Here is a 25,150-nt window from a genome sequence, read left to right on the forward strand (position 1 = left end):
TTAGACAATTTCTTTCTCTTTTGAAGAGCAGTATGTTTGTTTGATCACCAGCGGAAAAGAAACACACAGGGGATTGTCTTCTGTCAATTTAGGTGGCCCACAGGAATGTTTGTTCTAGATGATGGCACCTACTTAGATTGCCTTAAACTTCTCTGTGGAATTTTCTGTCATAAACAACTTGTTCTTTTCAAAGAAGTTAAGAACAACCAGTGATTTTTCATTTGCTTTTATCTACATTTTATTTATTTATTGACAACATATATAAATTTTTGGCACTGCAAGAAAAATAAATACTTATAGTATTGAAATCCACATCTAATGTATATTCATAATCACTGTCTTTACCCCACTGCTTACATGACAGAATTAAGTAGTTATCACTTTTACTCTGTTTAGAGATTTGTATCACCCAACCTCATGAAATGCAGATGGACCAAAGGTTCATAGGCAAAGCATTAGGCATACATTTACACCCCTTTTTTAAGTAAAGAGCTGTCATACTAACTTAGTTAAGAATAACTTTTAACAGGGGCTTTTTCTGGAAGGAAAGAAGAGAAAACACGTTGCTCTTCTGAGATTTATTACAGGACAGCAAGGTAGAGCAGCACCCCGTTACCTTTCCTCCCACCCCAGTTAGTACAACCTAGTACAGCACCCAGGTAAGTGATGCACAGCTACACGGGTGTAGACGCACTATCCTTCCCATTGGTCCAGATGAAGGTTTTATCTAACACCTTGGGATAATAATCCTAACTTAGCTACTAGTTCTACTGTCTGCAGCAAATTGCCACCACAGCAGAGTGCCTGCACGTTTATATTGCTGACCACAGTGTGTCTATGGGGGCAAGATCTCCAGAACAGATATCAGACTAGAACATAAGATTACTGCATGGAGATTTTGGTCCCACTGAACATCCACTGTGGAAAAAGATTCTTGTATAGCATTTACTTGTATGTTAAAAGATGGATAGAGCAGTCTAGTCTTGAATTGAGTACAGGAATGTGAGGAAGAGATAGAACAAGAACTGTAACTGCTGTTTAGGATTCTACATAAGAACATTCTCCTTTATAGCCTGAAAGCTTGACTGCAAGTTATTATACCACCACAATCAGATTTTCATGCAAATACCAAGATTACAGCTCCCTGTTACTCCAGGGTTTAAACTTGTATATTTAAAATATGGTTCCTAGTTTTATTTTATTGTACACCATTCCAGCTCAAGAAATCAGTTTGATTAATGTTGGATTTTCCCAACTACGCTTGCCATTTATGTACACAAACTTCATATTCACTACATATACAAACAGAACACAAACTTAGAACTGTTATGATTGGTATAACATTAGGACTTAAATTCCTAAACATTATTTTTCTCTGAAGTCATGGTAATTCATATACAACTCGTTATTTAATTTATAAAATTAATCAGAATAATTTATATACTACTTATTGCACATGTGCAGTAAATTTAAAAACATTATATATGCACCTATTTTTTTTAGGTTTATTATTGTTAATTTTTAAGTGGATGAAGCAAAGATTTTTTTCAAGAAAATACATACCCCAGAAGTAATTTATAAGAAAAGAAATCTTAAGTCTTTAACACTTATAGCTTTGAAACCCATCCTATATTTTCTACTTGTCTTGTATGTCTATGTAGTGTATATAAATATGGTAACAATTTCACACCAAGCAAAATTCATCTCAGCTGCATGCAAAAATCTGTCCTTAAATAAAGACCAGCCTAAAAAAGATCTGAAATTAAATGAGTACTCACTTGTTTAGTCTTTGTTTTTGTAATGGTGTCCGAAATGGGTTTCTTCCTCTCTTTAACAGCTGTTTTAGAAAACAGTTCTTCAAACTCATGATAATCTATGGAAGGCTCTTCAATTTTTTCCCACACAAGTGAAGCACTAGAATCTCTAAAGTTAAGCAAAAGACCTATGTAGGGCAATGTCAAACTAAATAAGATCATAAACGGAGGAATGAAGAAAAAAGATAGCAGCAATTTATAAGTTGTTGCCTAACTTCTACTAGCAGAATTTTGATAAGATATACTGTTGATTCTCCATATACTTATTTGTTTCCTTCTTCATTCACACAATAATGATCAGGTTCATCTACATTCACCCGTTTCACACACATAGGAGTATGAATAGGCCATATATAAGCTATCAAACATACAGAGATGGACACAAAGAGAAGTAGAAATAGACAGTTATCAGCAGACCACCTGCGTGACTGTGGCAAGAACTTTAAAAGAAAGAAGAAATTAATCATTGAATAAGAGCAGAAGGATTTTACAGTCAATATACATAGACAAAGAAAAGATTAATAAGGAAAATTCTTTCCATAACCAAGAATGACATTTTACAAACAAACAAAAAGAATCAACAATGGAGAATGAGTATATCAAAGTCATACCAAAGAATACATGAATAGCTTTATGCTGCCATGCAAATAAATTGCAGTTTGAATCTGCCTGTTGAGTGTACAAGGTGGGGAGAAAAAAAAAAAAAAAGATTTCTAGGTCACTGGAGAAAGGAAAGAAGAGGATAAAATGCATTCAGCATACGTTCTTCTAGAGGGAAGAGACTACCAAAACTTGCAAGGTGCTCCAAAGAGACCAATGCTATCTTGAAAGTCGAGAGGAAGCACAAATATGACATTTTGAAGAAACATCTCACAGAATGCATGGTTTGTAGCCCCAAAAGACAGATGAAAACACTACCCTCAAAGAGCTTTCATATGCAAATAATGTTACTCTGAGATTGTGAGTTTTAAATAAAATGGGCATTCCATTTACATATCTAATTAGAAAAAAAAAATCCTGTTTGCACTGATGTTCTCCCAAAGACCTGCCTAGTAGTAAATAGACTTTTGCTTACAATATACAAAACTATCAGGACAGCCATAAAATACAAACACCACTCTCTTCACAACTCCATGACTTACCTTTTACTGTGGAGCTGAATTCTTGTCCAGTAAAGAGGCTTCATTGGTCGAGAAGGCTCTATCACATGTTTCCTGCTTCCTTTCTCCTGGTGCATCCCCATTGCAAATAAACCAGATGGTAATGGAGGAGGAAGAAACCCACAGACCTGTGGGACTGCTGGGTAGGTGCTGCCCTGGGCTGGCACTGGAAGGGGTGGTGCTTCTCCAGGCAAAGGTGGTGGGGCTGGAGGTGGCATCCCCAACCCAGGCAAAGGGGGAGGTGGTGGAGGGACACCAGCACCAGGCAGAGGTGGTGGCAGAGGTGGAGGAGGGATACCTGCACCAGGCAGAGGTGGTGGAGGAGGAGGGACACCTACACCAGGCAGAGGTGGTGGAGGAGGAGGGACACCTGCACCAGGCAGAGGTGGTGGCGGAGGTGGAGGAGGGACACCTGCACCAGGCAGAGGTGGTGGCGGAGGTGGGACACCTGCACCAGGCAGAGGTGGTGGCGGAGGTGGAGGAGGGACACCTGCACCAGGCAGAGGTGGTGGAGGAGGAGGGGGTGGGATGCCTGCACCAGGCAGAGGTGGTGGTGGTGGAGGAGGGGGTGGGATGCCCCCTCCAGGCAGAGGTGGAGGGGGTGGTGGCAGACCTGCTCCAGGCAGCTGTGGTGCTGAGGGTGGGGGTGGCATTCCCAGGCTAGGAAGAGGAGGAGGTGGGGGAGAGACACCAACCCCAGGTAAAGGTGGTGGTGGAGGGGTAGGTGGGATTTCCCAACTGGACAGAGGGGGTGGGACTCCTGCTCCTGGCAAAGGTAGTGGAAGAGATGGTGGTTGGACTCCAGTACTTGGGAGAGGAGGGGCTGGAGGCAGCGCTGGCATCTCCCCATTTGGCAAAGGTGGAGGAGGAGGGGGTGATGGCATACCAGGCAATGAGTGGTCCAGGTGTGGCACTACTGAGCCAGCAGGAGGGAGTTCTGAGCTCGGCAGGGGTGGTGGGGGTGGTACTCCTGCCATGGACATGGGAGTGGCAAGGGAAGGGCCATGTGCTCCAGACAAGGGAGCAGCCAGTTCTGTGGCTGGCTGTAATGTGGGAATGCTACATGTGGGCTCTGGGGGCAAAGAAGGAGGATGTTCACTACAAGTCACATCTACAGTACTTAGAGGCTGATGGGAAGATGGCATTTCAGTCTCTCCTTCAAACGCAGAGGACAAATTAACTTTGGGTGCTGGAAGAGGTGACTGAGGCGTGCTCTGTACCGATTGGCTTGCATCCAGCGGCACCGAAATTAGCTTCGGTGAAAGAATTAAGGAGATTTCAGAACAAAACATGGGCTGTAGTTCTAGAGCTGGCAATTTCTCAGTTGATCCTTCACTTTTGCCCCCTTCCAAGTGTGGTGGGGGGGGTGGCTGTGGCAGTGCATTGGCTGAAGGCATTGCGTGTGTTAAATAATCCTCTGTTGGTGACGTTTGTACAGATCTTGCTTGTGATGCAGTCCTGGGTACAGTCTCCTCACTGCTTGTTTGAAGAGTCACACTGCTGAGTTCCCCACAGACTGTTTGTGTGTGCTCATTTTCCTGCTCCCTCCCAGCAGTCTGAAGCTCTGTAGCAGGGAACTGTTTCTCTAGTTCTGCAATTTTGGTCCTCAGATCCTCAATAGTCCGCTCAAGTTGTTGAATGACACTGGCACGCTCCTCAGATTTCACCTCAAAATCATCCTTTGAAAGAAAAGAAATATGTAATAAGCACAAAACAGACAATAATCATTGCTATATAAAAAAATAAATACAGATCTAGAACATTGGTATTCCAGATGTTCACAAATAAGCCAGTTATGACAAGCCCTTAAAAAGAGAGGTATCATTTTGTCCTAGCTGCATCTTACAGTTGAAGAACGTAGCTTAGAAGAATGACTTGCTTCAGCATGAAACTACCTTCATCGGTATGAGCATGTTTTGGTCTGTGATTATGCGTGGTAAAACCAAAAATCAACAAACACCCCTCCCTCCATCCACATACCCTATCCAAGAAAACAACAAACCACTGAGCACAAGTACTGCAAGTGTTTGTGCACACATGGATATGCAGACCTAGGGATGGGAAGGGCACTACATTACTTTAATTGTCTTAACTGCAAATATGTTATGTGTTTCTTCAAAAGGCTGTACTGCACATAAGACTCAACATGCTACTGACCACTGGGTTTCAATATACACCTTATGATACAGTACAGATAAGGAATGCAGAACATAACAAACGTGAACTTTTCAAAAACAGCTCATCTCAGAACAGATCAATTTTGCTTTTCTCCAGCCAGCATGCTTGGGAAGGAAAAGAAGACAAAGCTAAATGAGAACTTTCCTCCCACCCAAAATGTAAAATTCCTCTGCCAAGTGACAGACTGTGAGTGAGTAATGCTAGCAAAGCTTCCTGTCTGGAATGGTTATTCTGTATGTGACAGTTTCCACATTTTTTATATCTCTCCCTGAAGCATCTCATCCTTGCCTGCTGTAGACTTGAGTATAAGAACCCTTAACCTTAAATGGCACAGTAATTCCTATGTTTTAAAATAAATACCAGTAACAAACTGTTCTTAATTTAACAGGTATGAGCTTTTATCAAAAGTTACCAAACGAAGCAATCAAGTCCAAAAATAGCTATTTGAGCTTGTTCAGGAAACTTGAACAGGAGATAGAAGAGACATGACTTTACAACACAAAATCTTTTAATAAAGAACTTATTTTCTAGTTGCATACAGTTACTGCTTAGTACTTTTTCTTTCTTTAAATTTGGAATATGGGTCAGCACTTCAAGCATTTAGTTAAGTTTGCCATACAACAGGTTTCCCAAGTGGTTGCAGCAAAACAATTATTTGGTGCCTTTTTGTTCTCTTTTATAAAATCATAAGCTTCATGGATCAGACTCCAGGCTTACTTCATAGGTAATCTTTCAAATATTGAAATTTTACAGGTCTTGTAAAGAAACCTATGAATAAACATGTAATACCTGGTGCATTAATTGCCTTGATTTGTTTCAGAAAGATGTTTTCCATCTCATTTTTTAACACACGAAGCATTTTAAAGTAATTTTTCTTTCTGGAAAATGAAGTTGGAACTTCCAGCTGGGTACTGTTAATAAAATATATGTTTGTTAACATCAGACATGTTAACAAACAGTGTTACAACAAGGAAAAAAGGCTGGAACATACATTTCCATTATAGACTACTGATGGTGCTTCAATCTACTAAATTTCCTTTAATAACTCAGTACTTCATAGCAGCAAGTTTTGCTGAAGAACTTCGTTATAAAGGAGATAGAAAATATTCTGTTACCCCTTTGTTTCATCTGCTCTTATCCCACTACAAGTCATCTGCAAATACAATAATAAGGCCTATGAATTCTTCAAAAGGCAACATTATCAAAGGAAATGTGTTCCTAGGATTACAGCCACACACCAGTTTTCAGTTATTTGAGAACAAATTCAGTTTCCTCAGACTGTGACTCTCCTAAGCTCCCATTTTACACCATAAGAACACTCCAGTGAGGATTTTCAGACAGATACAGATTCCTGATTTTATCTGAATTGGAAAATTTATTCTTGGCACACACAAAATGAAGCCAACAGGATTAGACACAATATTAAATGGTTCTGAGGAGATTTACCTTAGTGATGGCTGACCTCAGAACAGTTCACTGTTTTAAAAACTTGGTTGCTCAGGAGATTGGATTCAACTTTTCAAAAGAAAAAAAGAGGTAATCCTTGAATCCTGAAATTCTACCTGAACTACAGGAAAAAACTTAGAATTTACTGTTTTACAAGATAATTTATCCTGCAAGCCAAGATATTTCTATCAAGAGATTTTTTTTTTAAGTTTAAAAAAAAATGGGCCATCAAGTGAGATGATTAAGCAATTCCAACAAGAAACAAAAATGTATCAATGAATTAGTGACTTTTTACCCCATGCCTTAAGAAACAATTTTGAGACATGGCATTTCAAACAACCTGGTGATTTTGCTGCTGTGTTGTAACCTAAGAATCACCAATATATCCAAGGTTTTCACAGAAACAGCTTATTATGAACAAATAAGACTCTGCTGTGAATGTAGAAATATTTATCCAGAAGAAATTACATACTTTGAATGTATTTGGTTTAAAAATGAAACAAAAACCAAAATGAAGCCCCAGTATTTATTATGCTTCAGTAATTATTGTAGATAAATACAGTTTGCATTGTCATTTTTAAGATGCCCTCAGACTAGTTTAAATATATTTGTGCCTTTCCTCAAGCAAGAAGTACAAAGTCTTCATCTAGATAAGAAAGAGCTGAATCAAACAAACATAAGCCACAGCAAGCTTCCACTATCCCCAACAAGGAAGAATATTTGAGATTTATCTGAAGTTTAATAAAAAATGAAAATGAGACAGTTTTCTTCAGGAAAGAAAGAGAAGACTTTAATTTTTCACATATGCAAAAGATGGTCAAAAGCTGTTGATGAGAACCAGAAGACCCAGATTAAAAAAATACACATAATGAAAAGAAGGTTCATTTTTAATCCAAAGGACAATTCCACAGCAGAAACCTACAGGGTTTAAAAGAGATATGAGGGAACTCTCTCTTGCCTAGAGTTCTTACCCAGGACCCAGGCACTGTGGAACAGTCTTCTTTCTGTAAAGAAAGAAAGAAAGAAAGGTGGAAGCTTAAGCCTTGCTTTATCCAGATGACTTGAGTGTGAAAGATGTAAGCAGGAAAAAAATTCCAGAGGTGTATGGCTACAGAATGGAGCACAGCATTTCTCAAACAGGTTGTACATGTTTCACATGCAATGAGTTGCATGCTCAGACTGGGACTGCTGGACTGACTGTGTGTTGCACTGATAGGCTTGTACGTGTACAGTATCCAACTGATCTGGGAACACAAGCTTTACTGTACAAAGATCGTACACTTGGATCTGCACATGTACCAAAAGCCTCTACATTACATCCAATTCATTCCAATCTTGTCATGTTTCCCACATGTGCATATCAGATGTCCAGCGTAAAGCTAGTCTATATAGATAGCACATACACAGGATCTTCAAACATGTAAAAGCTCAGATTGCAGCTACTTTCTCTACTGAGTCTGATGACCTAGTTTCTCAGATGAGTGACTGAAAGCTAAAGACACTTCTGTAACTAAACTTACAGGCAGAAAAAACCCCACATATGCGTGAAATGTAACCCTAGTCTGTATGTGTGTATATATACACACACATTTAAATGATATATATATGTCTATATCTATCTCAGTTTGCCTTCACTTATATACTTTATGAACATCAAGAATGTGCCTTTTTCTTCTGCAAATACACACAATGGCAGTTCTAAATGGTAATTTTGGAATGTTTAAAAAATAAAGATACATTACAGTTTAGTTTTAGAAGTTAATGCCTTACACTATTACAAGCCAACAAGTTGCATCAGCAGTTTGATAATTTTTCAGCAATTTGTCAGTGTAATGAAATTTCCTCTTTGGATGGAATTAATATTTAGATGATAAGATTATAATTCTTGGGGTTTTCCCAAAACATTAACCTTTTAGTATCTGAACATGATTCATAATCTATGTTGCTCCCTGACTGCAAGCATGTACAAGGAATAGAAGCATACAGTTAAACAGGAATAAGATGGCAAAATAAACAACCTCTCCAGCCTTCCAATAAGGCAACAGTTGGTGGTACTAACAGAATCCACTTATTTTGGAAGGATGCTCTTTCCAACTGCTCTGCTAATAGATGTCTCTTTTCTATGTGAAATGAAAAATTTTTGAGTGCACATGCTCACTGAATGGCACGAAGTAGTGCCGCAGTAAGAATTTAATTCAAAGAAATGTGATCTCTGTTCAGCTTTCTCTTTTAAAGCTGTCTTTTTTTCAAAAAACTGCTTCTTGCAGCTGCAGATAAAAGCAGCGTAAGAAAGGGAGACAACATTGTAACAGGCATTTTCAGTGCTGCAGTGACTATCGAATGACAAGTATTGATAGACGCTAGATTTGCATTAAAAGAAAATAGCATTTATCTAGTTAATTCTCAGAGACAACTGCTGAAGGAACAGAATTAGTCTTGGATACCAGCTTCTTCCTCACACTACAAAATGGTGTAGTGCGCTGCCCTGCCTCAAGCGATAAACTTAATTTGATGGGAATGAGCTGATCTCCCACCAGCCTGCACTGTGCTGTCATTGGGACTACTTAGCTCTTTCTAAGCTAAAGAGCCAGGACATGTCTAAGCCTCCAACAGGTCTTGCATAACCTATCATGGGTGATAAAAAGAACCCATTACATGCAGAATTCAATAATTATCGAAGTTCAAACACACAAAGAAAGGATCAGCAGGGAGCACAGACCTTTGAAGAGAGATGCATGCATTACAAATGCCAGCTTTAAACCTGGAAGTCAGAAGAAAACAATGATGTTCAGGTTAAGTTTCTTGAAGCTTCTGTTCCTGAAAATCTTGAAATCCTAATTCCTGGGCTAAGTGCGTTTCAGTGGACAAGATCCTAGTTCTTCACAGTTCAGTTTTAGTAAATACTTAAAAGCAACTTGAGATGCATTGAAGTCTGAAAGAGCTTTCTCTCTATAAACTGTAAGACTCTTAACTGAGCTAAAATACAACCTTGGATTATCTGCAAATTCTGGCACAATAGGAATCTCAAAAGAACTTCTGTAGACTACAGACAAGAATAGATACATTAAAATCTCACAGAATCACTGACCACCCTAGGACCTACACACCAGTCAAGTATAATTACTGTTGTCTTACATAATATTACTTTTAGCCTGCACAAATCGCATTTTTTAGTATGACTGCCCAAAAACTTTCAGATCTCCTTTATTTTAAAAAAATAAATCAACTAACCAAGCAAAAACACAACAACCTCCCCCCCAAAAAATAAAAGTCCTGAAGGTTTCTCTCCTAGCAAATAGTAAATATTAGAGAAGCCTGAAACAGTACAGCAGTAAAACTATAAAGACTTTAAAAAGGCTTACCCCTCACATAGCTTTACTTAATGCAGAAACTGGTTTAACTGCTCTGTCACTCACCCAGGGTAAAATAACTATGTAAACAAGGATGGCCATAAGAAAAAAAAAAAAAAAAAAAAAGAAGAGAGGTTCAGCTTTTTAAATAAAACCTTGTTTTGCATGCTTTTAAGGTGTTTTGTTGCTGATCTCAAAGAGACTGGTAAGAGTCGAATTAGCTGCACTTGGGTTCCTTCAGCAGTTGAAGATATAAATGAAACCTAGCCACCTATGCCAGCAATCCAGTAAGAGCCTTAGGAGTGACAGATTTTCTTAAATGTTGGGATTAAAACTGTTGTCAATTTATTTTCTGCTCAATATTTAGACAGTTTATTGAAGTGACTATCACACACTGATAGTAATTTCCTTTCTTCTACCATCTGCTTTTTTCTTCAAGTATTTTAACTATGAGTCCAAAAGGTTTGAGTAGTTTTGGTATGTATCTAGGCCAAGACAACCATCTATCTCATTCTGTTACAACACAAAATAAAAGCTGGCACACTCTGAACATTTCTACATTGGCATACTAGAGAAAGGAGTTTAATTTTTTCACACCAGGCCTTTTCTTATTTTTGGTTCAACTTGATAATGACCAGCAACCTGGAAGTAGTCACTGTGTAAGCTATCTCATTCTATTATTATTTCTGTGTTCTTTATATACAGAAAGTATACTAGTCTTTCTGCTAGAAATAACAGTAAGGATTCTATTGCTCAAAACGTGAACATAGCTATCTAAATTTGAAGGACTCAGAATGCCTTTTATTTCTTCTCCTGAGGGTCCAGAACTGGAGAACAAAAAGGGTAATGATTTTCCAGGTGAGCTTTGTCACATCATAATAAGCAACTGTCCAGAGTATGATACTTCTACCCAGTCCTTGCCCTTTTTATCCAAGAGTTCAGCCAGACCACAAAATGGGAGGTTCACATGTTGCTTTTGTTTCAGGCTTCCAGCAGGGAATAAGCAGCAAAAAATATACACAGTAAGAATAAATCTTTGTAGAAAGGAATAAATAGTCTTCACTACACTGAAATACGAACCTACTACTCATGACAGAAAAAGGCTGGAAAAATTGAATCAAGAGTCTTCACAAATGTATCCACAAACATGCTGAAGGCAGGCGACTGGAGGCCAATCAGCTCTTCCATCCCTTTGAAAGTGTCAAGGTTCTATTAAAAGTAAAGTATTTGTTTATCAATTGTAATCAAATAATCAAAGATTAGTTTTACATTTTGAGAGGTTATTTAAAAACATTTGCTATCATGGCCATCATGAAAAAAATTGTCTTCAAAAAAAGTTAAATATTGAAAACAAATTAACATTCAAGAATATGCGTGTTAATTTTTATCAGTAGTTTTGGCCTTTGAACATACCTACTGACATATTATCTAGAGAACAAATAAAATATATATTTAAAAATACAGAAGAGAAAAAAAAGTGATCTTGCTGGTTTTACTTACACCAACTTAAAAAGGAGAACCAAATGATAACTATATTTTGATCTGATTGTAAGTAGAAGTTAAACCAGTTAATCTGTTTTGTATCCAAAGAATAGAAGTTCTCAGTTTTACTTTTAAGATCTCATTCAAGCATGACAATATAACATGGTTATGGTTGTTCTCTGGGTTTTGGTTGGTTGGGGTTCTTTGCCTTTTTTTAAAATTGTTTTTGATAATTCTAAGTTAAAGGAATGTTAATTTTTACTAAGAAAAGCATTTTTCACACAGGGTTCTGTGGAAATTCTCAGGATCTACACGTGATCTTTAAGGCTAAGAGAAACAGAAAAACTTAATCTTTAAAACAAGGCTCACTTTTGACTGGATGAAGTATCTCAAAAAGTTTTAGCTAATTTGACAAATAAGATCAGTCTGTCCTGCTAGGAATAGCACAAGAAAAAAAAATTATTTTGATGAACAGATATGCTTTGGAAACACAAGCACTTCATGAAACTTTCATCTGTATGTCTGTACATACACTCATGCACACACACACATGCATCTATACACACTTTTTCGTGCTGCTCTTATGTACTTAATATGGTTTCTTCATCTGTTCTCTTCAATTTCTAGCAAGGTCTTTTTAAAAAAGTTTGGAAGGCAGATATAGTACCCAAAATATTGTATGTTATCCAAATACAGTATGGTACCATTGAATATACAAAAACTCTTTGTTCTCCAATGGGTGAGGGGAATTTCATACAGAAATAATCAATTTAAATTCAATTCTAAATCAAATTTAAACCAAATTTGGGAGAAGGGGAGTTGATAGTTTTTTGTCTGAAACATTATTTCAGTTTTTGAGAATTTAAGAAAAAAACCTGCATATTAATAAATACAGCTCTGCTCTATATTTTCATCCGACCATTGAGAGGTAAGAGGAGAAAACAGAAAGCAATCTAAAATTGCTTTTTCAGTATGTATATGCCTATCATGTATTTCTATTTGATGTTTCCTCAGATTACTGACAGTACTCTGCTAGTATTTTACGAGCAGCTCATTGTAAATGGAAGAGAAAAAACATACAAGTGCTGAGAATCACCCAGACAGAAAAGAGTCATATACCATACAAAATTCACCTCTTGAGAAACAAGAAAGTCTCTCACATTATGGGCAAGGATTTTAAGTGCCACCAAGTTAAAATAAATAGGTTTCTCAGTTTTACTCTCAATTCTCCTTGTTTTCCCAAGTTTGTAAATCCTAAATCAACTTCCATTGGATAGAATTTTCTAGAACACTGTTTAGGCATTCTTACTGCATGAAAGTAAGGTTGGTGCTACTTTTTCAAAGAAGTTGTGCCCAAAATGATAAAAAGTCTGTCTTCATGTGTCTAAGTATAAAGCGTAGTCAAAATGTAAAATGCAGAATGCTCATAATTACTAGATGTAAAAATGTATATTATGTTCCGCCATATTATCATAAAAGTCTGATGTAGAACATGTGAACCCAGATGAATCACTTGAACTCAACCAGAACTTTCTGTAGAATTTTATTCAATGCTTGCAAGTATGCAGTATTTGACTTACAAGTAACTCATAGTATATGTATGTGCTTTAATAGCACATATTTTATTATCCTTAAGCTGTTATTGAAACAACACATCAGAAACATAGCAGAAACACAGGCAAAGCAGGAAGTGCATTTTAGCACTATCACACAGCTATCCTTGGAAATGATAAAAAACCTAAGAATAAACAACCAAACATTTAAACTGGCCTTGCCTGAGGGAGGGTGCAAATGGGAAAGGGATTGGACAGCATGACATCCGAATGCCTATTCAGCCCTGAATTATTCTATGATTTTTGTTATTTCAGAGCTATAATTGAGGTAGCATTACACGTATCAAAGAGGAAGAAGAGAATAAAAGAGCATTTCAAATTTAAATGAGCATATAAATAAAACTTCATCTTGACATTAACATCAAGTACACCGATTAGAACACAACAAATTTTAGCCTCACCATGGCCAGGAGGAAGAGTGCAAAAATGTGCTATTGTCACTCCACTGAAAATTATACCAATGTATTGTTCCTTTTAAAGAAGCAAACACTGCCTTCAAGCAAAACATCAAAAGTCAATCCAAGTATTGTGAAGTCTGGGTATAATACAAAATGCTAACATTTGTTCTGAGAATTAAATGCTTTTATTTTTCTACTACACAGGCTTGACATCTTATACTCCTTTATTTATTTTTATTTAAACATGAAATGTATTATTTATATTGTATGTATGTCAATTAATTGATAAAAATTGTTGGATGCAATTTTATCCTTTTCTTTTAATCTCTCCCTCATCATTAATAAATGGAGAAGATTCAGGATTGTTGTCAAAGAAATTAATTTCATACACAACAGAAAGTTTGACATCTTATTTAAATGATAATTCAGCAATAAAACATTTAAATAATCACTACAAAGACAGTAATCCAGAACTCTTGTAGACTAACTGTGTTCCTTTCACTAGTTTAAAAGAAAAAACAAACCTTGCCAGTGACAGAACAGAACTTTCTAAACATTTAATGTTTTGGGATTTTTGTTATTTTTAGGACACAGTTTTTTAATCTGAGACACACTTAAATTACTAAATCTTGGTCAGATTAAACACAGCTTTACATAATTTTTACAGCCAAGCTTATTAACTACCAGAAAGCCACCACTTTGTCACTAAATATATATATATGTATAATTAATATTCTCACTGTAGGGTATCGGCAGGACCCCCGGGAATAACTTAAAAGTGCCTTGCGACAGTCCGTTCAAAAATACTTAACTGCCATCTAGTGGCTCAGTAGACGATTTCTTTAAGATGCCTTTCAGGCTCTAATTAAACACTTCGTCCCTAAATTATAACATTTCTGCTTGCGTTGTCATTCTTCCTTAATGCTGAGATTTCTTAGGCCATAATCAGAAAACAGTGTTTTAATCACAAATTTCAGCTACTAGTCACATAGGAAGAAGAATAGAATGGAAAATACAAACTCTAAGCTATACTGAGGTCTCAACTCAGAGAACCTCACTTCATATTTTTAAAAGTGGAATTCATCATCTGCTATAGTTATAGAACATAAAAAAACTATTAGTGCTTATTAGGCTTTCTAGAAACAAACCAAATAGAAACCTGAAAATTGCAGCACGTTTGAACTGAAGAGTAAGTTCTAATGCTAAGAATCAAAGATATTTCCATCAATTCAATTGCAAAGTTCTGCATAATAACTATATTCAATGAAGACAAGATCATAGAAACACAGAATTTTCACGGTTGGAAAAGACCTCTAGGATCACCTAGTACAACTGGGGTAGGAGGAGGATGGAGGGAACAACACAACCAACTTGAACAAACAGCAACCAAAAAAGCCCCATAACCACACACTCCACAGAACCAACACCACCACACAGGCCACAAAAAACCCACCCACTAGAGCATGCCCTGAAGTGCCACATCTACATGTTTCTTGAATACCTCCAGGGATGGTGACTCCACATGTCCCTGGGCAGTCTGTTCCAGTGTCTGACTGCTCCTTCAGTAAAGAAATTCTTCCTAATATCTAGTTTAAACCTTCCCTGGCTTGTAAAGATGGTATATCCAATCTGCATTTATGTCCTGGAGTGAAGTTCACCAGAAGTTAAGCTCCCCTTTATTGCCTGAGCGAAATGCTCTGCATTTCAGCATTTCCTATGACCCCAGCAAAGTCTATTGCCAGGTTTCTATAATCTCATTTCACACAAACTGTTTCCTTTCTGCTCATTTTTGATAAAGCAAAATTTATTCTCAAGGCTAGAAAGAAAATGCTATCTGCCTACATATGCTTCCTTATATTCACCTGATTTAAGCTACGATATCCCAATACTAACATTATACACTGGACCTACCATTAGAACATAAGTTCCTGTACACTACACATTGCAAGCCTGTCTTTATTTTTTGCAAGGTAAGAACAGAACAGATTTACACCTCTGCATTTTTTCACCTTTTTTTTTTCCTCCTGTGATTGGGGTCTTCTAGCATGATGTTTCAGGAAGTATACACATTGAGTTGTCCTTAAAACAATATATTCAATTCTATCTGTCACCACAGAGACGATCAGTTAGCTATAGTATTTACTCTGAAAAATGCAATAGATACACTCCTCACTATCATGTGGCTAATTTGGAAAACTTCCAAAAACGTTTGCTTCATTTAGGTTCCTTTCTTTCTTCAGCGAGACAATTGAGTAAAGTAGATTCTTGCAACTATATTATACATTTTTGTTGTTAATTTTTACCTAAATGTGTACCTTTAGCAATTGTACTTTTTTTAGGAAAAGAATTGTCTTAGAAGAATTGTTCATTGTTTCCCTAAGCCTTCTCTTCTTCCTTATAAAAAGTAATTCAGCAAGCAGTGAAGGGACAGAATAGGAGTGTCACATGTTCCCAGGACCACAGGGTTCTGAATGAATAAATGACGGAGTGTAAAAAAAGCCACAACCACAACATGATTTGTGAGTACATAAAGCAAGAGTTCAAATTCTCCTCCAATTTCTGTTGAACACAATTGTAAACCAGTCTCATCTACAGTTTGCCTCCAATCCGGTGAAAGCTATGTAATATCAAAATAAAACAGGTTTTAATAATCTTGCTTTTTAATTTTATCAATTTTGTTTATGTAGTAGAATAATTTTAACATTTCAGACTAATCTTACCTTCTCTATCTTACCTTCACCTGTAAAAAATCATCCTTCTGAAATTTCATCTAAGAGAGTTCAGAGCAGCATGCATGCTTCTAAGATGAAGTCTAGCTGTGACATTTTATAATAATGAAAAGTAAATCCCAATCCTACCAATATGTTATACTTTCTAAATAGACTGATTTTATATTTGTCTTAAAGAATTTCACAATATTTGTTCTTGTATTACTAAGCGTCAAAATTGGAATATGTCAAATGTCACTTAGTTATTACCCTAAGGAGCTATAATAACTTCTAGTTAAAGACTACAGTAAGAAAAGAGGTCCCAGGTGAGAGAGGGATTACCAGCAAACTGTGGTAGTAGAATAATCTGAAGAGACACTCAAAGGAGTCGAACTTCTAATATACTGAAAAAGTGGAAAGTATATTCAACATGGCAAAATGTGTCCTGTAATTTAAGTTTTTTAAGGCTAGAATTGCTTCTCTACAATTTTGTTGGAAAGTGCAATAGCTCATGCAGCATAGATCTGCCTTCAGTGCCCGAGAACCACCAAATTTTGCCCGGTTGTTACTACCAGTTGAGGTACACGGTGTTTGAAGAAGGCATGTAATTTTGGTAGAGGGATTAGTTCTTGTTTTAAATGGGGTGAACTAAACCAAAGTGAACTGAGATGGAAACATTACAGGCAGAAGAATTTTTTAATTGTAAGCTTTTCCACTGTAAAAAGAGTTTAAATATTCAGTGTAAACTATCTTATAACCAGACTGCTAGAAATTGAAACAGGCTGGCAAAACAATCTCCTGAGACAGGATTACAGAGACCAGTCACTATCAATGTCACGAAGAACTCCTCATTATATCTGGTTGCTGACCTTTAAATAAATGTAATGAGGGCTTTCTTTTTAAATTGTTGTGATTTGACTCAGAATAAGCACTTATCATAAACTATCAAAAAGAAGAAAGTTAAAATTATGTTTATAATAAGGCATATAGGAGAACAAAGAATTTAGGCGACTTCCAAATGACTTCAAATTTTTGGTTCTGTGATGTCCCACTACTACCCAAACACTATTTTTCATGTACTCTTTTTACAATTATAAAATGTTGCACTTTTGTTGGTTTTTGTATCTTTCTGCAAAGTCTCTGTTTTTACCCACCATGTAAACCAAATTTAACAAATGTGAAAAGTAAGTTAAAATGAAGGGAAAATTTCAGGGGTATCACAAAAGATCAGGTGCAAACCAAAGGAAATTGGCTCTTGCACAAAAGTAGAGCTGTAAAATCTAAACATCAGGTTTGAGGCTGGAATTTCTAAATTAGGACAGTCAATTTTTCTCTTCTTCCCTCTCTAAAGGAGTTCAGCCTATCAAAGCTTACTTTGCTCATACCAGGGAAGACTAAGTAGACTTTGTTGCTCCTCTTTCACATTTCCAGGATTTGACATGGCTGTAATTTTTTCTTATTTTAACTCTACTTAGCAATTCCTGCACTAAAAGCAAGCACATCTCCTGGTTCTCACTTTTTTTTAATTGTAATTTTTAGAAATTAGAAATTTGGACTAAAAAAAGCCATCTTAAAAACTTAATCACTTATTTGGCTATCTTCATCCAATGCTTGCTTTCTGCAGAAGGAAAAATTATGGACAAACTAGACAAAGAATAAAAGAGAGTAGATCTCTAACAGAAACTTTCACCAAAAAAAAAAAAAATCAAGTCTTTAGAGGAAACAAAATCTGAAGTTCCTCAACTCCATCAAACTGCACCACATGTAAAGAAGAATATCACAAGCATGGTGATAGAAAAAAAATAAACCTAGACTGTGTTTATGTTGAGCAACCCAGACTAAGTCTCCACTGTAGCAGTGTTACATAATCTCCTTTTGAAGTCCAGCATGGTACTCTTAAAAGTGTTCACCAACCACCTATAAGTTTCAGTGGAGAAATGGGAAAAAAGAAAATCTCTACCCCTGTTATTCACATGGACTTTTACAGATTTTTATTGCTGTTCCTTAGTACCACCATCAGAGCTTCAGAACCAAGTTTTAACTTACTTCTGAGTGAACAATAACATTTGTAAAAAAAACATTTTAGGCAGGCAGGAACCTTGAATCTCTGCAACCAGATATGCTATGGAGCTTGTAAGTAGTTTGAAACAAAAATAAAATGAAAAAAAAAATCCACTTCTTAATGATTGCATTCAGAACACAGGGTACACCAAACTACTGCAATAAAGCCTAAAGTACTGGGTTTAGTCTTTTTACAAAACGATAGACAAAACACTTCTGTTAGAATCTTACCTGTATCTGCTGAAAATCTTCTGTGCGCTGTTCCTCTGTTTCTAGAACTGTAGATTTTACCTCTAAATTTGAAAAAAAAAAAAGATACAGATTTTGAAAGTTCTATGTATTAAAAAAATCATTATTCTTTTAAATTGCATATTACAATTTCTTTAAAAGATGGTAGAGTTAAAAAGAAAACAATATTAACTGTCCCACATTCCAAATTATCCATTTAAAATTAAGTTAACAGGTTGTATGCATAAATCATGCCAGCCTGATCTCAATTTGCCATGTATTTATTATTACTTAATATTACTTATATGTGTAGCATATGAAAATTGAAAGAAGTTCATTCTCATTGTCAACATTTCTGACTCAAGGAAAAATAGTTACTTGTGGCTATACTATATACACTCCATAGGCGGCCACGGAAAATAAGTTTTCATCCTTATTCTTCCCATCTTTTCTCATTAAGAAGCGTTTCTGTCCTTAAGGTGTGCAGATTGTGGCAGTTCACAAAAGGCAAAAAGAACCTATGAGCAGGATAATGACTGTTGGCAGGTCTGTTGTCATTTTCATATGGCTCTCCTTTGCCCTACCATCCATGTTTGAGATTTCCTCAATAGGACAGATAGTGATAGTGATCTAAACTCACATTTTAAAAGTCTCCTTGAATGTAATTTGCCTTGGTATTGCGAATACATTTTGAAAAACCTCAGTTTCATCCTAGCTTTGTTATTCACTGTCTACAGCATCTCAGCCTTACAGAAGGATGGTTTGCGACTGTACACTTGTTGTCTAAGTGTACAGCCAGAACTTTCCAGAACTGGGGACATTCAAGCTGAGATCCCAAAACTAATTTCCTACCTTTGTACAAAATTCCACACCTTCTCTTTTGGGCACAGAACCAGCATTAATTTGACTTCTTGTAGTTTGACCACATTAATCATTTACATTAAAAAAATGAAACAACAGTACTTCATTCTAGTAGTCTTCTTCGACTGTTTTCTACTATTGAATAACTAATGAGAATCCTAATGAACATCTAAGCAGTCCTTTACTTAATTACTGTCTTTAAATGGAGGAAAAAACATTTGAGATATTTGTTTTACAAATTATCTGGAATAGAAACATTTTGGCTAACCTCACCTCAACTAATTTGCAAAACCAGGAAAACCTCACTAGTATTTGGACACTGGTGATCTCCCCAAGCCCTGTGTACATCATTTTAGATTCATCTGTGGTTGAGGAAAACTTGAAGATTGACTTGATCTTTGCTCATCCCAGGTTAAATTCTTTGCTAATGCTCTAGTACTAGATAAGACATGTATACTCACAACTTAGAAAATAACATTTGTTATTCAAATTGGAATTAACTATTGTATTTACTCAAAAGTTCTTAAAAAAATAAGAACAGGCTGCTCCTATATATTTGTCAATATTTAAAAATTTGACAGAATTGTCTAGCTTATTTTGACTTCAGACAGTTTTACTTCTAGGAGGGTTTCCAAATATAAGCTGAGTTCAGGGTGATATGAGCAGATAACTAAGGTTAGTTTACCAAAATTCACTAAATACAAACTGCTTGCAACAAACTAAAAGGTTCTATCTTTGTTAAGCAAATTTAAAAAACAAAATTAAACCCCAACACCACAAAAAAAAAGTTAAGGAAAGGAAAAAAGTGTTATATGAAAAATTAAACACTTCCTTATACTTGAAATTAACATTTATTTCCTCATTTTTCATAAAGCAAAATAAATGAATGTCTGGACAAGCCTAGTTTTGTTAAAGGGACTAACTAAGATTTCTGAGTGTAAACCTACACAGGGATTTAGCATGTTGGGATTGCTTCCTTTCGCAGAGGTTGAAGAATCTTTGAGTCTCTGCTCAGATGGTTAGGACAATCACCTGTGAGACAGGATGACTGGGCTCTAGTGTGTGCATGCTTGCATTTTCCTTTATGTTAAGTGAAACTGTATCAACAGTAAAATATTAAAATAATCAAATTTCAAATACCCTATTGTGATTAGATTCAGGCAATGGGCTGGGGTGTGGGAGTGGCAGAGTAAAATCAAGGAATCACAGAATGGTTTGGGTTGGAAGAAACCTTGAAGATTATCTAGTTCCAAACATGGGCAGGGACACCTCCCACTAGACCAGGTGGCTCAAAGCCCCATTCATGAAGCCTGACCTTGAACACTTCCAAGGAGGGAGCATACACAACTTCCCTCGGCAACCTGTGCCAGTGTCTCACCACACTCACATTAAAGAATTTCTTCCTAATGTCTAATCTAAATCTACCCCCTTTCAGCTTAAAATCATTCCCCCCCTTGTCCTCTTGCTACATGCCCTTGTAAGAAGTCCCTCCCCAGCTTTCTTGCGTGTCACCTTCAGGTAGTCGAAGGCAGCTATAAAGTCTCCCCAGAGCCTTCTCTTCTCCAGGCTCTCTCAGCCTGTCTTCATGGGAGAGGTGCTCCAGCCCTCTGATCATCTTCATGGCCCTCCTCTGGACATGCTGAAACAGCTCCATGGTCTTCCTGTGCTGGAGGCGCCAGAGCTGGACACAGTACTCTAGGTGTGGTCTCACGAGAAGAGAGTTGAGGGGGAGAATCACACCCCCCCTTAACCTGCTGGCCATGCTTCTTTTGATGCAGGCCAGAATAGTGTTGCCTTTCTGGGCTGCAGGCACACATTGCTGGCTCATATTGAGCTTTTCATCAGCCAGCACCCCCAAGTCCTTCTTCTCAGAGTTGCTTTCAATCCATTCTCTGCCCTGTATTTGTGCTTGGGATTGTCCCAACCCAGGTGCAGAACCTTGTCAGGCATTATTTTCTCCTAGTGAAGATATGCTTGCTGTCACCACTCAGCTTCTTGTTTTCCATATGTCTTAGCATAGTTCCAGGAGGATGTGCTCCATGATCTCACCAGGTGAGACTGACAGGCCTGTATTTCACTGGGTCTTCTTTTTCTCCCTTTGAAAAATGGTGGTTCTTTTTCCCCTTTTCCAGTCACTGACAACTTCACTGTACTGCCATGATTTCTCCATAAGAAGCAACAGGAACAGATTTTGGGTATTCAGATAGAAAATCAGTGGCAAATATGCTGATCTTATTGATGATATTGACTCATTTTGTCCAAAAACTTTTTTGAATTCAGACTAAAAGTTGTTTTTTGGCATAAGTACGTCCTGACCTGAACCCAAATTCATATTAAGTATTTCCAAACTTCAGCTTTTTAATAGTCAGCCTAAAAAAGAACTTGAAAGAAACTAAACCAACCAATCCCAAACAACCTGACCAAAAAAACACACAAAAAAACCCCAACCCTTTTCCTCACACCCCACAACACTCCACATGACAGAGCACACATTAAACAGGTTACTAATTACTTTTCTAATTTAGAAACAGATTAACAAAGACCTTGCAGATTTTCCTCTTGCTTACTTGAAACTTGAAGGTCTAGTATTGTCCTCATGCTAACGTGTATAATAAAAATAAAGACCCTACTTATAAAATATCCTGCTACATTCCTCTCTGGATCAATACTTTGATATAAAATGTTTTGGGTTTTTTTCGTTTGTAAACCATTGTCTCTGATTTTAATATTGTATCTGTTTAATCCAGACAGCAATATTTACATATAATGCAAAATACTGCTACTCCACCCAGAGTGATTTAAATCCTTTATAAATGCTTGCCAGCTCCAACATTCAAAGGTGCATACACATAAGATAATTGAGTTACAAATCTTGGGGAAGGTGTTTATACTTCAGGCTTCACATGAAACATCACTCACCTCCAGATTCTTCCACAATGCAAGCATGCAAACAATCAAAGAAAAAGTTATATTATTCATCTGCCTGAATTATATTCAGAGCAATTATAATTTTTCCTATTCCCTCCATACCCTACACTGCAAATTCACATCAAAAAGCAAAATTTCAATAATAATAATAAGTGTCAGCTCTTCAAGTAAATTTTTGAGAACTACTTATGTTCCATTTGAAAATAGTCACAATCCACGACTGTCCATTTTACTTGAATTAAAATTTTCTTAATATTTTTGCACTTTTTGAGAAGGCAGTGATAAGGAATAGACAAGTACTGCACATCTTACCTCCATGTAGTAGGTAAAATATTAAATAGAACAACATAGGATGGAAACAAACCACATATAAAATGGATACATTTAAAATTGTTAATTTTATACTTTTGGGAGAAATACTCTTCCAAATGGTAAAAACAGTAAAAATATTTAGATTTCAACCTATTTTATGTAATCAGTGCTTTCCTAGATTTTAGAATAACCAAACTGTTTTTAGCTCACATCAGCTTCTGCCAGGATTAAACCACAAAGTAAAATAATAAACTATTTGCCCCTTTGTTTTTCCAGTGCAAAACATGTTCATAAACGTTCTGATCATACATCCATTAGCTACGTGTCCAATCTGAAAAACACCACCTTTCCTCTCAGAGTACATGGCAAGGAATTCTACTACTTTCATTGAATACAGTATAAAATACTAGGACATTAGTCCAAAACTGGACTAGCCCAACAGTCCAGTACTGCAGCTTCCTGCATTCTGAATTACATCAGTGAAATGGATGCAGAAACACTTCCTAGGCCACTAATAGAGCTGCTCTGGTAAAAGCCACAGCATAAACAGAATAATTTTGCAGTATTGCATTTTTGTTGGCATCGCTTGTTAACACTGGAATAAGTGACATCAGTAAAAGTGAAGTGTTGCCATGATAAATGGTGTCCATGTAAGGAATACTTGGCTTGTGCTCCAGAGGAAGCAGTAGAGCAATCACAAAGAGAAGCAAAGCTGAAATTAACTCCACCCAAAGCCTACAAGCAATACAATGAGATCTGTTGAAATAATGACTTAATTCTTCAAATGTGAGCAATTTATTTTTTTAAAAAAGGACTGTTGGGAAATGGAAAATTTGAGTATACCCAGTGGCTCTCCATGGACATCATGGGGATGAATGCAGTATAAAAGTGTTGAGAGCCATTGAATACTAACTAATGTATATTTAAGCCTCCAAGAACCTGTGACATTTACCCATCAGCACTACTAACAGAAAACAGGTTTGAAATTCTCTTCCAAATGTCTCTGCTTTACAAAGGCTTTTGTTTTAATTCTCAGTTTCAACAAAGCTTTTAATGAGTATGCAAAAGGTTTTAGAAATTTGGCTGGTAGAGTAACTTCACAAATTTTAAAATAAACTGGCATTTTAAATGAGACCTCAATTTAGTATTTAGATAATTTTTTACTACCTGTCTGTCAGCAGGGATCTGCTAAATCCACAAAGGAATACCTTACACCACTCAAAAAGCTTTCAGTACATCACCAGTGGTCTTCTGAAGTTTTCCACATTTTTAAGAAAACTACCTATCTTTCATGGCTCAGAAGGTATACATATTGGAAAAGAATGTCACAACAGCTGGTAAAATCCATTAGTCAGCATATGTCAACTGCACATCTTGGTTGTTAAAAAAAAGCATGCATTTTTGCTTAATATTTTTTCATAGATTAGTACTAGCTAACATTATTTCTGATGTTAATCCAAGATCTTCAAAATCAAGTGTTAGAAGTTAAGACATTAAGTTTATATCTTAGATTCTAAAAGACAGCAGCTTCCCCTCATGCCAGACATATATCTTGTCTGTGTCCAAGAACTATACCTTCTTCCGTAATTTTGAGTCTTTGTTCTTCATCTGGAGGTTTGGGTGGGGGCCACACAGGTGGAATTTTCCTTGGAAAGTTTCCTTCAATGTAATCTGATGAATGTGTGGGTTGACTAACTGCAGCCCAAGTATAAAGCTGGTCTTGCTGTGGTTATTAAAGAAAAAAAAGAGAAAAAAAAAAAGTAAAAAAAAAAAGTTGAGAAGTTCATATAGAAAGACAAGCTCAAAATATCAAAGCCATTGTTTCCAACACAAATAGCTCAATATCCACTCCTATGGTAAGGCAGATTTGTTTTTAATGCTCTTCATCGCCTGACAAGGATTTAAATCTATATTAAAATAATTTAATATTTCAGTTTTGAAATTACCTCATTATAGATAGAAAATCTACTATTTTAGTTAACTACAGCACAATCAGATGCTAGGATACAGTCCAACACTTTTTTTTAAGCATGAGGAATTCTTCACCACTTCTTTCCTTAGAGAGATAAGAGATTCTGTCCCTTATGACTGTACTTCTTCACATAGTTAGGCTAGTTTGTAGGTTAGAGAAAAAATATTTCAGTTCACAGTCTAACTTTTTTACGCCAAATGATCAAGCAAGGAAAATAAGCAGGATTATTTTGGCATAAATTAAACTGAGATATTTATTCTTTGCAACCTTGTTTTGTCATTTATATCCATATTCATAGAAAGGCAGCTAAAAAGGTGGGTCTGCTCTTAGAATAAAATTTAAAAAAACAACAACAAACAACAGCTAAAAGTATTCTCAGTCCTCTGGGCTCAAATCAGATTATATCCTTATTACTCAATTCCTTTGAGTGTGATTTATTTACTAAAAGTAGGAGACATCCAGACTATCTGATGAAAATTAGGGCAAACTTATGCTTTAAGCCAACAAAGATCTTAGCTAACCAAAATTCAAGTAGTTATTTTTATTACTCCCAGTATAAATCAACATGCACATGTGGTTATTAAACCTTTATAATACTGTAAATGCTATAGAAATCAATTACAGCAAGTACATGAGTAT

The 25,150-nt window shown here is 36.4% G+C and overlaps 1 protein-coding gene across 2 annotated transcripts in view; it reads right to left on the reverse strand.

The window, feature by feature from the left end:
* Positions 1-25,150, reverse strand: part of FMN2 (formin 2) — a 148,799-nt gene that overhangs the window by 96,341 nt on the left and 27,308 nt on the right. Inside the window, exons 3-7 of one of the 2 annotated variants that reach the window (XM_051615772.1) lie at positions 24,115-24,262; positions 22,219-22,227; positions 18,442-18,503; positions 2,957-4,653; positions 1,779-1,923 (exon numbers count right to left, since the gene is read on the reverse strand). In XM_051615772.1, coding sequence (XP_051471732.1) covers positions 1,779-1,923; positions 2,957-4,653; positions 18,442-18,503; positions 22,219-22,227; positions 24,115-24,262 — 2,061 coding nt within the window. The remainder of the gene's footprint in view (positions 1-1,778; positions 1,924-2,956; positions 4,654-18,441; positions 18,504-22,218; positions 22,228-24,114; positions 24,263-25,150) is intronic. The other variant, XM_051615773.1, reaches the window with a different exon arrangement.

This window comes from Apus apus, chromosome 3 (assembly GCF_020740795.1).
Source record: "Apus apus isolate bApuApu2 chromosome 3, bApuApu2.pri.cur, whole genome shotgun sequence".
Lineage (NCBI taxonomy): Eukaryota > Metazoa > Chordata > Aves > Apodiformes > Apodidae > Apus > Apus apus.